General features: G+C 42.5%; 1 protein-coding gene across 1 annotated transcript in view; it reads left to right on the top strand.

Moving 5' to 3' along the window:
- Positions 1-3,254: 3,254 nt before the first annotated feature.
- LOC126495631 (disks large homolog 5-like) overlaps positions 3,255-15,801 on the top strand; it is a 20,539-nt gene continuing 7,992 nt past the window's right edge. Inside the window, exons 1-4 of the mRNA XM_050133231.1 lie at positions 3,255-3,330; positions 12,537-12,696; positions 13,848-13,997; positions 14,655-14,838. Of these exons, the coding sequence (XP_049989188.1) occupies positions 3,255-3,330; positions 12,537-12,696; positions 13,848-13,997; positions 14,655-14,838 (570 nt within the window). The remainder of the gene's footprint in view (positions 3,331-12,536; positions 12,697-13,847; positions 13,998-14,654; positions 14,839-15,801) is intronic.

Below are 15,801 nucleotides of genomic sequence, written 5' to 3'. Positions count from 1 at the left end.
AAAAAAATACTCAAGAATGACCCCAGGTAAGACCATAAGCAAGAGAGGAGAGGGTGCCCAAACTTGCCTTGCCCTGTAGTCAGACTGATGCATATCTTAAATATCACCATAGAATCCTCATCAAGCAGCTGATGGAAACAGAGGAAGAAAGCTGCACAGGAGCACTGGATTGAGCTTCCAAAGTCCAACTGAAGAGTGGGAGGAGTGAGAATATGTGCAAGAGGTCAAACCATGATGGGGACATCCATTAAAACAGTCTACCTGAGCTAATGGGAGCTCACCAACTCCAGCCAGACAGGGAAGCAACAAGCATAGATCCAAACTAGTCCCTCTGAATGTGACAGTTGTATGGCTGGGTCACACTTCAGGGCTACTGGCAATGACACCAGGATTTATCCCTACTGCTTGTAATGGCTCTTTTGGAACCTATTCTCTTTGGATGGATACCTTGCTCAGCCTATATATAGAAGGAAGGACCTTAGACCTTTCCCAAAGCAACGTGTCTTACAATCTCTGAAGATTAGATGGGGGGCAGGTGTGGTGGTTAGGTAAAAAGAAGAGGAGGAGAAGAGGGAGAGTGGACTAGGATTGGAATGTAAAATGAAAAAAGATTGTTTTCTTTATTTTAATTAATTAATTAATTGAAAACAGTTTGGCTTCTTAATTACAATTTCAATTTCTTGATTCATTTTTTATTTTGCTTGTCTTCCCTCCAATGATCTTGGCCAGGATAGTGTTGTTTTATAGGATTATCATCATCATCATCATCAATATCATCATCTTCATGATTTCTACTTTTTTCTTTGTTTTGTGGGATTTGTTTTTTATTCTGAGGAATTTTTCTAATTCATAGATCCCTTTCGATCAGTTNTTGTATTCGCTCCAATGATCTTGGCCAGGATAGTGTTGTTTTATAGGATTATCATCATCATCATCACCATCATCATCATCAATATCATCATCATCATCATCTTCATCTTCATGATTTCTACTTTTTTTCTTTGTTTTGTGGGATTTGTTTTTTATTCTGAGGAATTTTTCTAATTCATAGATCCCTTTCGATCAGTTATTTTATCTTGATTTTTTTTTGTCTTGTTTGACTTTCTTCCTCAAACTGATTCCGGTTGCCTGGTTTTCCCAATTTCTAATGATTTATACTTGGTTTGGAATCTTTAGAGAAGCTCAGAATATTCCTTAGGCATTTCATCCTCTTTTTCTGTTCCTACTAGCCCTACTGCGCTAGTGCTACTGAAGTTGGATGCTCTCGCTGGCCCTGCTGTGAGCTGATGGCTCCCCTCAGGCTTGTGCTGATCACCAGAGGCTTCCAGAGATCACTCTGGACTCCCTTACCAAGCTGGTTGTATTGCTAAAAAGGGTGGGTTTGAGGGGCCCTCTCTTTGGATATGCATGCGTCATCAGGACAGGGCACACAAGGTCCCCTTCTGGCCCATGCATGGCATCAACAAATATCCGAACAGGCGAGTCTCTCATTCTTGCCTCCTGCGGTCTGGAGCCAAATAATCTAGAATTCAGAACCTCTAGATGAGGTTGGGAAACCCACTTTAATGCCCAGACCTATGGAAAGGAAAGGCATGGTGGCACAGGCCTTTAAGTCCAACACCACGGACAGACAGTGGTGGCTCTCCAGGGCTCACTGGTCAGACCACCTCATGAGTGAGACACCATATTTCAACAAGCACAGCAGGCAGGTCCTGAGGAACAATGCCCCATGTTGCCCTTTGGACTCCACATGCATACACATACATATACCCTAGCACCTGTATGCTCATGAACAAACATGCATACACACAAAAGGTCACTTCTTTCAGTGCCCATCTGTCACCACGAGTCCACATTGTATCATCTGACTTCAAAATAAGACAGCAGAGACAGACAATGGGAAGTGATGTCTCATGATTGTGTCTTGAAATGTTATTGCCACAGTGCTAAGTAGCCCACCTGTCACTAGAGCTTTGAACAGAACAAAGTCTGGTGTTGTCAAGTACCAAGATGATCACGGGATGGTGAGCCTTATGTCAAATTAAGGTGAATCACATACAAAGGGATAAATAGCTCACAGAGTCTGAGGAGAATGTGCCTGTGACAGCCATGTCCAGGGAGGACCAGAATGCACCAAAAGTGGGGGAGAAACTTCCAGTCTGAATAAACCAGGGCATAAACACAAACACAGAGGCTCCCAAGAGCCCCAGGGAAGAGCAGACACCAGAAGAACGTGTGGCTGCAAGCTTTGGCTTCTGAAGCCAGCAGCTAGAGGCCTGCAAATGTTGCAGAGCTGTCCCAGCCCCAGCATCATCCAACCGGAACACACAGAGCTCAGAGGAGTGGAGAAAAGAGAATGACCCAGCAGGGCCATGAGAGACCAGATGGGTGGCCAGAGGCCTCAGCTGTACCTCAGTGGAATCTTAGACAGATTTAAGTCACTGGTCCTGTGCTCTTCAATTTCATCCCCTGTAGAAGAAAGGATGTAGAAGACACCAATATCTTTATCCTTCCAAGTGTCATAAAGCCCTTTGGTGACATGAAGGCTGTGAATTTCCTTGAGAGAAAAAAGTACTCATGTTTAGCCTAAAATAAGCCAGTTCAATTACCACACGCTTTTCCTCCCCACCAGAGGCCCCAGAGAACAGCCTCAAGCTAAAAGGGTTCTAAACATCATTTTCAATCCAGACATGTAAGACAGGTTTTGTCTATAGAAGATCATAGACATTAGGGTCCAGTCGGGTGCAGAAAGACACAGAAGGCAATGACCAAAGGGTTATGTGTTCTAGATACTCACTGACTCCAATTCTGTATTCCTCATTCAGAACCTGGGAACAAATAAACTTAGTTGAGGCCCTTGAACACACAGAGAAGCCAGACCGGCTGGAAATGACACCATGGCCCAGTGTCCCGGGATAATGACCCTAGCAGGCCCTCAGCAGAGGCTGAGCCAGGCAATCTCACTGAACTCACAGCGAATGAGAGCTCCAGACTCTGTAGACACGAGATGCTTCTTCACTCCCTGGAATATAGACTCTAATGCTTACCTGTCTGTCCTGCCCAGGAGACATCTACCACCAGCTCTAGTCCAAGCTGTCAGGTTATCACAATGGTTGGAAGGAAACATGGAAGGCCTGGTGGCATTTGAATTAGGGTGGCCATCTTCTGCTTACCACATCAAGTCTGAGATAAGAACTCAATCTAAGAGCACTCATCTCTCCTTTGGGGCTGGGGCCACGGAATGAATTGTGAAAATGGACTGCAAGAGAGTCCCCATGCAAGTGGACGTGATGTCTAATGGTTCTAACAACTGCCTTAGAGTCACCAGGGGTGAGTAAACTGTATTTCTTTCCGCATGGTAGCCTGAGTTCCCCAGGTGCTTTTGATAAGCAGAGACCACCTTCCAGGTACCACACCCTGAGTACAGGCCTCTTTTTAAATTTTATTGATTTTTATTGACCTCTACATTTTTCTCGTCTCCTGCCCCTGGTTCTCCCCTCTCATTCACCCCTCTCCCAAGTTCCCCATGTTCCCAATTTACTCAGGAGATCTTGTCGTTTTCTACTTTTCCTGTGTAGTATGAAGGATCAGGCTGTGTCCAGCCATCTGGCTAGCTTAACCCCCGAAATAACCACGAAGAAATTGTATTAATTTAATTACTGACTGACCCATTATCTAGAATGTTATTGGCCAACTCTCACACATTAGTTTAACCCATATCCATTATTGTGCATCGCCACGTTACTGTGTCTTACCAGCATGAGTCTAACCAGCGTTCATCTTGGGAAGGAGAACCACAGCGTCTGCCTGACTCTGCTCTTCTTCCCATCATTCACTTCTGTCTCCCCTCCTACCTAAAATGCTGCCCTATCAAAAGGCCAAGGCAGTTTCTTTATTCAACCAATGAAAGCAACACAAATATAGAAGGACCACCTACACCATTTCCCTTTTTCTGTTTAAACAAAGTGAAAGGCTTTCACTTTAACATAGTAAAATTACATATAACACAACAGTTATCAAGCCAGAATTACAGTTACAATATTTATATCTATTTTGTCTTTTATCATAACAAAGGAAACTATAGCTATTGATTCTTCAACTCCATCAAAGACTCCAGAAAGATATAATATTGCCTAAGTAAATGAGAAATAAGCAACGTCCAAAACTCTAGAAATGACAGAGACATCTCGCTGCCTGAACAGTCACCCAAAGTTTTTCTGTACTGTTGGGGCATCCATCTTCGGCCTTCAGGCCCATAGTATCCAGCAGACTTTTCCATGAAGCAGGGAATTTCAAAGACATTTCATTCACTTTCTTCTGTGTCCTGCAGAATGTCTCGCAGACTCTTTCATGAATCAGGAACCCCTAAAGACCATCTCACCTTTAGGCAAGTTCAACAGTCCTCTCTCTGCGGGTTCTTTGTGTCCAGTTTATGCAACAGTCCAGGCAAGAACAGATTCTTGCCCAAATGGATAACCAACTCTATAAGGAGCCTCTTCAATGCCCATCTTCCTCTTGAAGTAGATTGGTGCTGCCAGGAGCAGACGTGTCTCATTGTCATGAAAAGCCCTAAGTTATTAAAACATTTTAAATGCCATATTCTGTAGTCTTTGAAAGATATGAAGAATGCCTATCTACCTGAAATACCTCTCTATATCTAGAAAATCTAACTAACATGAGTATAAGCTTGACTATTATTGATGATTATCCATTAACAACCCATATTTCCTAATTATACATATTTTTAAATGAACTACATAATCACAATACCTTAATCAAGAGCAGAAATATAGATATACATATAATAAAATTGACGTTAGACTTGTATCAATAAATCAAGATGCAAATTATTCATATCTATATCATATCCCCCATTAAATGTAAAAGAACATTTATAAACAATATTTGGGAATATGGCTGTAGTTTTTTTTCCCTCCAAACTGCTTTGTGAATATGGGGGTGCTGTTAATCAAGTCTTTCATAGTATATCCTGTATGCTAGGTTTATCTCAGTTGGCAGTTGAGCAAAGTAACCTTTCAGGAGGGCATGGTCTTTCATACCATATTGGTCTAGAAGCAATCCACAGGGTCGCATCTTCTGTGAAAACAAAAGAAGAACCTCTTTTCCAAATCATCATATCCTTAGACCCAAATTCTGAAGTCAAGATGCCTTTATAATAGACATCCTGGTTTACCTTAGCAGCCCACACAATGAGATGTGCCTCTGTACTTAGCTCCTTTACAGTTAAAAAAAAATCAAAGAAAAGACAATAATATATAAAAACCAGACTGTGAATTTTCCATTTTTACGAGGCTTATTTTTCTTTTTTTTAATCTATGACTATCTGTACTCTGTCTCTTTAAAGACTTTACCCTTTTATTAAAGCATTAACTTTATTTTATGACTTTCTATAGTCTTTTTCTTCTCTCTCCCAAGCCTACAACTTTATCTAACACTATGACCCATTTTAGAAGTCTTTTATGTCTGAATCTGTTCTATTGCCTTGTCTTTAATGCTTTACTGTCTTGAACAGCATTTAAAATGTTAAGCAACTTGATTGCAGCTGCTATTGATGTTGGCTCCACCTTTTCCAATTTCAAAATGTTGGACATACCATTTCTGCTAGCTTTGGAGCTGCCACAAAGTTGCTAGAGTCAGACATGTTGAGTCTTTCCTGGTACGCCATGATCTCATGGTAAAAGAAATGGGTTGGATCAAGATGTGAGATTTGGCCAAGAAGAGGCTTGATATAATGGGCCAGACAGTAATTAAATTAATATAATTTCTGTCTTGTTATTTTGGGTGTAAGCTAGCCAGGTGGTAGAATGGAACAAGGGTCCTGCGTTCCTCCTCTAGTCATATAGATTAGATCTATATGTATGTCTCTCTTAGGGTCCTCATTATTGTCTAGGTTTACTGGGATTGTGATTTTTAGGCTGGTTTTCTTTGCTTTATGTTTAAAAATGACTATGAGTGAGTACATATTATGTTTGTCTTTCTAGGTCTGGGTTACCTCACTAAAAATAATGTTTCCTGATCAATCCATTAGCCTGCAAATTTCAAGATGTTGTTACTTTTTTTCTGCTATGCAGTCCTCCATTTTATAAATGAATCACATTTTCCTTATCCATTCTTCGGTCGAGGGGCGTTTAGGTTGTTTCTTGTAGAAAGAGCTTCGGGCTGTTTCCCACCACCCAGCTCCCACATGGCTACCTTTACCCAAAATAATTACATGGAAACTATTCTTTTAAACACTGCTTGGCCCATTAGCTCTAGCCTCTTACTGGCTAATTCTCACATCTTGATGAACCCATTTCTAATAATCTGTGTATTACCATGAGGTGGTGGCTTACCAGGAAGGATCTTAACCTGCGTCCATCTTGGAGAGGAGAGCTATAGCGTCTACTTCACTTCCCTTCTTTTCAGCATTCTCTTCTGTCTACTCCACCCACCTATGTTCTGACCTATCAAGCCAAGCAGTTTCTATATTAATTAACCAATATAAGCAGCAGATAGATACAAGACCCACCTACATCAGTTTCCAGGTTCTGGCTATGAAAAACAATGCTGCTATGAACATTCTTGAACATATGTAATTTTAGTACAATTGAGCATCCTTTTATACCCCAAAGTGGTATTACTGTGTCTTCAAGAATGTTCTTTTCTAATTTTCTAAGAAAATGCCATACTGACATCCAAAGAGGCTGTACTAACTTGCAGTCCCACCAGCAACGCAGGAGTGCTCCCTTTACCCCCACAATATCTCCGGCATAAGTTGTCATCAGTATTTTTGATGGCCATTCTCACGGAGTCAGATAGAGTTTCAGTGTTGTTTTGATTTTCATTTATCTGATGAATAAAGATGTGGAACATTTCCTTGTCTTTCATCATTTTAAATTCCTCTGATGAGAGTTCTCTGTTTAGGTCTGTACCCCATTTTTTATTGGATTATTTGTTCTTTGGATGACCAATTTCTTGAGTTCTTTGTATATTTTGGAGATCAGACCTCTGTCTGATGTGGGGTTGATAAAGATCTTTTACCAGACTGTAGGATGTCCTTTTGTCTTGTTGAATGTGTCCTTTGCTTTACATAAACTTTTTATTTTCAGGAGTTCCCATTTATTAATTGTTTCTCTCAATGTCTGTGCTAGTAAGTCATTTATAGGAAGTGGTCTTTTGTGCTAGTGCATTCAAGTATACTTCCCAATTTCTCTTCTATGACGTTCAGTGTGACTGGCTTTATGTTGAGGTATTTGATTTAATTTGACTTGAGTTTTGTGCATAGTGGTAGATATGGGTCAATCTTTATTCTTCTACATGTTGATATTCAGTTATGTGAGCATCATTTTTTAATATGCTTTCTTTATTCCATTTGATATTTTTGTTTGTTTGTTTCTTTGTCAAAAATCAGGTTTTCGAAGGTTTAATATCAGGGCTTTGATTCAGTTCCATTGTACCTCCTGTCTGTTTCTATCCCAATACCAGGCTGTTTTCAATACTGAAGCTCTATATTAGCGTTTTAAGTCTCTACTATATGGGATTGTGATGCCTCCGGAAGTTTTTTTATTGTACAGAATTGTTTTGGGGTTTTTTTTTTTTTTGCTTTTCTTCATGAATTTGAGTACCATTATTCAAGGTCTGTGAAGAATTTTGGTGGGATTTTGATGGGCATTGCATTGAATCTTGCTTTGGGTAAGATTGCCATTTTTACTATGTTAATTCTAGCTACCCAAGAGCATGGGAGATCTTTCCACTTTCTGGTATCTTCCTCAATTTCTGTCTTTAAAGATTTAAAGTCCTTGTCATACAAATCTTCCACTTGTTTGGTTAGAGTTACTTCAAGTTATTTTATGCTATTTGTAGCTATTATAAAGGGTGATGTTTCTCTGATATCTTTCTCAGCCCATTTATCATCTGTGTACAGTAGGGCTACTGATTTAAGTTAATCTTGTTTTCTTTTATGTTACTGAAAATGTTTGTGAGTTGGAGAAGTTCCTTGGTAGAATTTTTGGGGTCGCTTATGTAAACTATTATATCATCAGCAGACAGTGAGAGTTTAACTTTTCTTTTCTGAATTGTTTCCCCTTTATCTCCTTTTGGTGTCTTATTGCTGTAGCTAGGATCTCAAGAACTATACTGAATAGATATGGAGGAAGTGGACAACTTTGTCTTATTTCTGATTTCAGTGGGATCGCTAGGATTTTCTCTCCATTTATTTGATGTTGGCTATTGGCTTGCTGTATATTTCCTTTATCATATATAGGTATATTCCTTTGGAGACAGAGCTGGCCAGATGGTTCACTCAGCATTGTGGATTGAGGAATCCCAGCACTCTGCCCAGACTACAGAGGACAATGACATATTCTCCATGGGCCACTAGGCATTCATATATTCATTTGACCAGGAACAAGAAACTAAGAAACAAAACAAAGCAGACCTGTGCCCTGTCATAGCTTGATAAATGGAAAATCAATTTAGTCTCTGTAACCCTCCAGTATCCTGAACTGCAGGAGGACTTACCACATACTTTATTGTTCTATGAAGTTTATTATCTGGCATTCAAAATGAAGCCTTTGATGAATTTTCACTATAGTCATGTTAGTTGGTTTGACATTTTATTACTGTGGTAGGATTCCCCAAGATAACCACTTAAGGAGGCAGGTTTAATTTCAACTTATAGCTTTGGGGATTGCTGTCNAGAGAGAGAGAGAGAGAGAGAGAGAGAGAGAGAGAGAGAGAGAGAGAGAGAGAGAGAGAGAAGTTGCCATGGACAAGACCCAGCCACCAAACACATTCCCTCAAAGATATTCTTCCTCTAGTTAGGCCACACCTTCTGAAGTTGCCAGAATCTCTCTGTAGGAGACGTGCCTGCTTGTCCATGTTGGCCGCCTGGCTAGCTTAACACAAGAATAACCACAAGAAACTCTATTAATTAAAAGACTGCTTGGCGCATTAGCTCTCTCTTCTTATTGGCAAACTCGTACATCTTAATTTAACCCATTTCTATTAATCTGTATATCACCACATGCCAGTGGCTTACCGGCAAATATTTGGCATGTCTGACTCTGACAACTCCGTAGCGTATCGCTGACTCTGCCTTCTTCCCAGCATTCACTTCTGTCTTCCCAGCCTACCCAAGTTCTGCCCTACCACTCTGACAAGGCAATTTCTCTGTTCATTAATGGTAATCACAGCACACAGAGGAATCGCCAGAAGACAAAGTCTTTAGCTCATAAGTGGCTTAACAGATATAAACCATAATAGCTCGTTCTAAAATATTATAGTATTGTATATGCATTTACAATATTGCAAATCAACAAGTTCCTTCTGAAATCACTACATAAATGAATGTCATGCAAGACAAGATTCTGGAAACTAGTGTGTGACCAGTGAGTATCTACAGATGAGGCTTAGGTGGTACAGTCCTTACCAAGTGTGATAAGGTTCTGGTTTTTGTTCCCAGCACCATGAAAGTTGGGTATGATGGTACACAACCAGAATGCCAGCACTAAGGAGGTGGAGGCGGGAGAACAGAGGCTCAAGGTGATACTTAGTTGCAAATTGGAAGTCAGCCTGGAACACCTGATAACCTGTCTTTAAAAAACAAAAATATCCAGGTGATAAATCACAAACACAATTCAGAAGGAGTATAACAAAGAGATGGTGAAAATGAGTCAAGGGAGAAAGATGGGAAGATGAATGTGCCTCTCCTTTAGACTTTAGTGTATTTTTCCAACATCATTGGCCTGCTCCTGGTGTGTTCTTCCTCAATGACAATGCCTGTCTAAGGTGAGCAGATGCATCAGTGATGTAAAAAGCCCTGAATTATTCATATTTGTTTCTTTATTGAATTTTCTGGGCTGTCCTTTTGCCACAAACTTGTTCTTCAATAATAGATGGATGGCTTAGAAAATTCACAATAGAAGAAATGGATGTGTTGTGGGGAAGGGTATGAGAGGTAATAAGTGCATCATGGGACACAGGAAGACTTGGGGAGTGCCTGGGCCACCACATAGCCACAGCTATAAGCTATACCATGGGGCAGGTAGGGCAGGACTCAACTAAAAAACATCCGGGGACTTAGCCCCAGCCCAGGATATAACAACATTTCTGGGCCATGCCATGTGTCTAACACTTTAGAAGGCATGACTCTATTGAGGCCTCAATTTTCTATCTGGGTACCGTGAGAAGTTTGCTCTTACCTCTCTGACTAAAACTTAGGAAGACTGCAAAGGAGCTGATTTCCAGGGGATCAGTACTCTCTTGTGAGTCCAGCACTCAGGATGCTATGATTAAGTGGTGAAATAGAGACTTTAGGTTACATAAAGTCCATCTGAAATACCATTACAGAAAGAAAGGATTGTTAGGTGAGGCCTTGGAGGTAGGGTAGGTTAGTGTTTTATTTGTAGAGACAGGGTCTCATGTCTCCCATGCTGTCCTCACACTGGCTTTTCAGGTTCAACTTGAGCTTAGGTCGTCCTGCTTCTACTTCACAGGTACTAAAATTACAAGTGAGGCCACAGAGGCCAGTGAGGACAGCAGCGGTCACTGAACCCAGGACTTGCTACATGCTAGTCAGCCACTCTGCCAACTAAGGTATGTCTAGGTCTGTTGACTTCATTTTCCCGCTATCCAGAATTTCACTGTAACTCACCAAGGCCTGCAACTGTCCTGCATTTTTCTCTTTGGAGCAGAGTGGAGAGCACAACACTCAGCCTGTGGGCTTTTTCTCCTACTGGACCCACTATGTTAGATTCCTCTGCCAATTGATCATCACACTGTTGCCCACACCCTGGTGGGTTCTTTTTCTATGTGCTTAGTAATCCAGGGGTAATATCCTAAAGTTAAGCATGTGGCTTCCATGACTGCACCCTTCTCTCAAGGCTCACACTGTAACCAGCCTAAAGATTCTGCCTTAATGTGTTTTCTAACACTGAATAGAGGAAGGTGACCTTTCATCATTTATGTTCATTTTCAAGTAGTTTCTTGGGAATATTTAATTCCTCATATTGAGGAAAAGAGGGTTTTAAGGAGGAATGAGACATACCTAAACAATCTTTTGAAATATTAGCTTAGTTCTCAACATGGGAATGGTTAGGGGTCTTCCAGCCAAGTGAAGGGGACACCGGGTTTGGAAGGGGAGGAGCTGAATGGCTTCCTTTGTGTTCCCAGAAAGGTTCTTGGAAAGGTAAGCTAATCTTATGGTCAGTTCAGAAAAGCTAGTTAGCAGGGTGGCAAATGCTGTTAGCCATGACATCAGCGGTCCCATCTCTGGACATTCCATTGTATCCTGGAGATCTCTAGGAATCCCATGATGTCACCTTGTTGTAGCAACACCAACTGCCATTAGGACATTCCTCAGTCCCTAGAGGTAGAGCATCAGTCATGTTCTCAAGACTGAGGCATTGTGTATTTGGGAGACAAAATGGAGAAGGTCCAGAGACCAGAGAGAGGCAGAAGAAAGCTGCCGTTCACTTCTGGAAAAGGCCAAGTGAGTAATGGGCAGGAGAAGGTCAGATTGCCAAAGGAGGTGCACTTGATGTGGAATTTCCAGTAATCGGGCAGAGTAGCTGGAGCCTCAGAGGAGAAAATGGACATCCGTGCTTATCATACTTCCTGAAAGTCAAGGTTTCCCAGACATTAGTTTGTCAATCTCCTAAGCCAGAGACTGAGAAGGCCAAGGCTGTTGTCCTGGGACCACCACTTATCTCTTACCTTTGCTGTGGTTTGGGGTGTAATGTTGGGACACAAAGAGACCAGCAGGAGGCATGGAGGGACTAATATGTCCCCATCTTTGGTCAGACAACACTACACTAAACCTGTCGTAGTTGCCTTTAGGTTCACTGGCTGTCTAACACTGTTCCCATGGAGACAAATGTGCTCCTGGCCAAGACCTTTCATCCTCAGAGTGTTCAGCAGTCTGCTCAGCAGAATTCCTCTGACCTCCTTTCCCTGACAGTGACCCCTTAGTGTTCTGAATTAGCAGTTGTGGATGGCAGTTAGATCACAGGGTAACCAAACTTCTATCAGAGTTATGGGACCAGGGCAGAGAATGGCTACTGAGTGTCAGCTTCAATGATCTGGACTGTCAATGGGCGATTGGGTTAGTCTCTTGACCATGAGGGAGCCCTGCCTGACTTTCTAATCCACAGTGATGGGCCATGAGTAAACAGCAATGAGACCTGACCTCTTCCTGACACCTGAGTACCTGTGCCTTCTGCCATTTTTGTCCTGGCTTCTAAATCACAGCAGGCTTCAGGGCTCTGGATCATGCTGCATTCTATTCTGTGAATATTCCTGAAGAGGTGGTCTCTGTAGTCTCCTGAAGAATTATAGGTAGGCAGAGGAAAACCTAGCTGCTTACATAGCCACATCTCTAGAGTGATGGGAGATTTCAGATGCACAAAGATGGCCTGTCCACCTGGCCTAATATATATTGGTTGTCACTGGGTTCCAGATATAATTTTCTGTTTGGGACTCTGTCAATTTCCTGCGCCTTTTTGCTATGCAATTTCTCCTGGTTTCTACCGACACAGAACCCTCTAAAGAGCTAGCATCCCACCCAGTGCTCCTAAACAAGAAGCACGTAAAAAAGGAAGAGGAGAGTCCGACCACAGAGCTGCAACTGATGACCAGGGAAAGAAATGACCTGAAAGAGAGGCTGATGATCCTCACTGAAGGCACCTTGGACAATAGGTATCCATTGTTTCAGACTTCATGGGGCTGTAGGCAATGTCAACCTCACCTTCTGCCTTTGAAGTTCTTGGTTCCTAGGAGGCTGTGCCAAACCTCATTCCTAAATTCTTCTCAGGGGAGAGACAGACATGAAATGTGAGGGGCTATGAAAAGAGGACTCTAACTTTTCTGCTCTCTCCAAATGAAAAGCAGGGCCTGTGGTTCCAGTCACACAGCTCAGGCATTTAGGCCAGTACTGTGTAGTCCACAGCATGTATTTGTATAGGGCATGACTTGCAAAGTCGGCTTGCATGAGCTACTACTATCTACTCTTAGTTTGTGGTTAGTCTCTATTTACCTGGATGTGGTTGTGTGCCAAAAGCCCCTGATAGCAGCTGGAATGGCCTGGTGTGACTTGGGACTAGAGTCTAACTGGAAGTGCTGGGGCTCATCACAGCTTCTCTCTAGTTTTGTCTATTGTACTATTAGACCATAGAGCTCTGTGTATATCTTTAGCATCCAATGGGTGATGCTCTCACTCTATGCATTTCTATAGCTCTCCATTTCTCTTTCTCTTGCTCTCTCATGTAAACATGTGTTCACACACATTTGGAGGTTTGTGAGTTCCTAAACTCTGGGAGCCAGTGATCCGTGGTGGTTTCTCATGATGTCCTTCTCCCACTGTCCAGAAGATGCCACTGCTGAGCCCTGGGATCCCCACTTAAAGCAAGACTGCTTGTGTTTTACATGCTCACGTTGGTGGCACCTAGATATCCTTATGGGAGTTTATATCACAGCCCTGCTCTTAGGACTAAAACCAGAATGATGTGCTCTAACTATTCACTGATTGTCAACCAGGACCCAGAATCAGTGTTCTGAAACAGGAGAGATGTCAATTCAGTGTCTGGTGTATGGAGACATGTGACAGAGACTCCTGGTAGCATAGAGAACTAGACTGACTTTCTAGTCCTATTGAATGAGGTCATGCAGCCATGGTACTCTCTATATCACATGGAACTTCCGCTTTCCTGGAGGACAGAATAACAAGTGTAAAACCCAGTAGATAGGAAAGAAAATCTTGCATCCACTGGCATATAGTAGATCAGGATATGACTTGAGTTCCTGTGATCCCTGAAGTCTATATTCATGGGATCTTTTCTCCCATTTTCTAGTCCCGACAAGAACCAAAAGCCAAACGCTTTTTATGAGAAGGTAAAGTTGGATCACAAACAGATCATGATGGAGCTAAACAATTTCGAGAAAGAGAACCCTGAAACAAAAGATAATTTCAAAGAGCTGAGGAAGGAAACAGTCTTCTATCGGTAAGTGTCCATCTGGACATGGTTCACAAACCTGGTGAAATGGCCATCTCTGAGTTCCTTTTTCTGTGGAAGGAGTGTCCACAACTCTGGTTCTAGTCTTTTTGCTTCTTAGCAAACAGATCTTGAACTTGTGTCTTTTGGACTCGGTTTTGCTAAGTGTGAAAGAGACTGTTAGCCCCTGCCACTATTATCCTAAGGCCTGAAGAGCCTGTAGATAGAAAAGGTATTTACACTCTCAGGGAAATGTCAGGCAGCCTTGAACTTCTGGAGTTCAGGCCCATTCTTTACAGGTCTGGGGCTAAGGAACCTGTAGATAGAATATGCTCACCTTGGGTAATTTGTCTTCCCTTCGAGGGTGTTTGCTCACTACATGCTGATGTTTCCACACTACCATAGACAATTAGGCCATCTGTGGAACTACTCCTTCTACTGAAGGGACATGGATCCTTTTAGGTGTTGAAGTTTTCAATAGTCGTTTGATAATTTCTGGCATTACCTGTTCTCTCATTTGGGTTCCGGAGTGTAGGTGTCATGACTCTATCAGACTTTTAGCTACGTATTTCAGGAAACATGAGTTCTTTTGGGGTGCCGGTTCCCGGAAATCAGGGGAAGCAGAAGGAGGCCTGCAGGGCCTTACTATGCAGAGTTTATCTGCAGGGATCTGCACAGCCGACTACTGATGGAAAGGACTCAGCTAAAGAAGAAGGTGGATGAGCTGAGGCAGGAGGAAAGGAAACTGCAGAATGATTGGACCGTGCTGAAGTACCACCTGGAGGATTTGAAACTGATCCATAATGATCAAGAAGAAGAGATTAGTTACCTCAAAATCCAGCAACAACAGGTATGGGCAGGCAACAAGTCAGTGTAAGCATTGGCACCATTTGCCCATTTGACTGACTGTCTATCCATCCGACCACCAGGGTTTAACCCATCAGCTTACTCATTCATCCTCCCTTCCACCCACCGGCCTCATATTATCCAGACATTCGCTTCAGTGTCCATGCACAAGAACTTCTGGGAAGCTTTTGTCTTATGGAAAACTGAAATATGGGCAAGCCTTCCTTTTTGCTCTGCTCGAAGCTGCAATTCAGTGTGTGGGTCAGGAGATGGGTCAATAACATATCACATACGTACATGTATTTATTATAGGTAGCATTCTAGTCACAGAGCTTAGAGTGAGTGAGTTCTTGTTCCTACAGCTTTTTTGTTTGGCAAGGATCATGTTAGATCGCAGGTGGGAAACAGTTTACAAGATGGAGATCCCTGCGCCAATGCCAAATAGTGCTTCTCATACTCATGGATTTGTGTGGCCTGTGCACTTCTCTTTTCTGCCTGCATTCCAATGTTCTCTTTGCTGTCTCTGAATTCTTGGTTCATAGTGACAGGATCCTGAGTAGCATCTTGTCAGCCCCGATTTCTAGTTGTGGTGCTGGACAGTTTTCCCATCCAGCAGTTAAAATGGGTGGATGAACCCCCAACCCTGCCCTGCTGTATGCTAGGACCAGTGCTCAACAACAGTTTTAAGCTCCTACTTTAAGCTCCTACTCTAAGGCTACCCACCCAGAGCAGTGAGCCTCAAGGTCCTCAGTAAGAGAGCCTGGGCACCCTCAGCCTGGGCTCTAGGGGCTCCTGTGTTCTCCTGGATCCTGCACTGCCTGCCTCGTCCTTCCTTCTGTCCCTGGATCACTGGGCTACCAGGCAGCCCTGTTTAGGTGCTGAAGAGTTCCATCTGGACGGGTGAGTGTGTGCTATCCAGGGGCAATAGTCCCGGAAGAGAGCACAAACCCCCCTCCCCCAGCTCCTT

Source organism: Alexandromys fortis, unplaced genomic scaffold, assembly GCF_014885135.2.
Source record: "Alexandromys fortis isolate MF-2015 unplaced genomic scaffold, M_Fortis_MF-2015_v1.1 scaffold_470, whole genome shotgun sequence".
NCBI lineage: Eukaryota > Metazoa > Chordata > Mammalia > Rodentia > Cricetidae > Alexandromys > Alexandromys fortis.
Note: the sequence above shows the minus strand (reverse complement) of the source record. Positions and strands in the feature narration are given on the sequence as shown.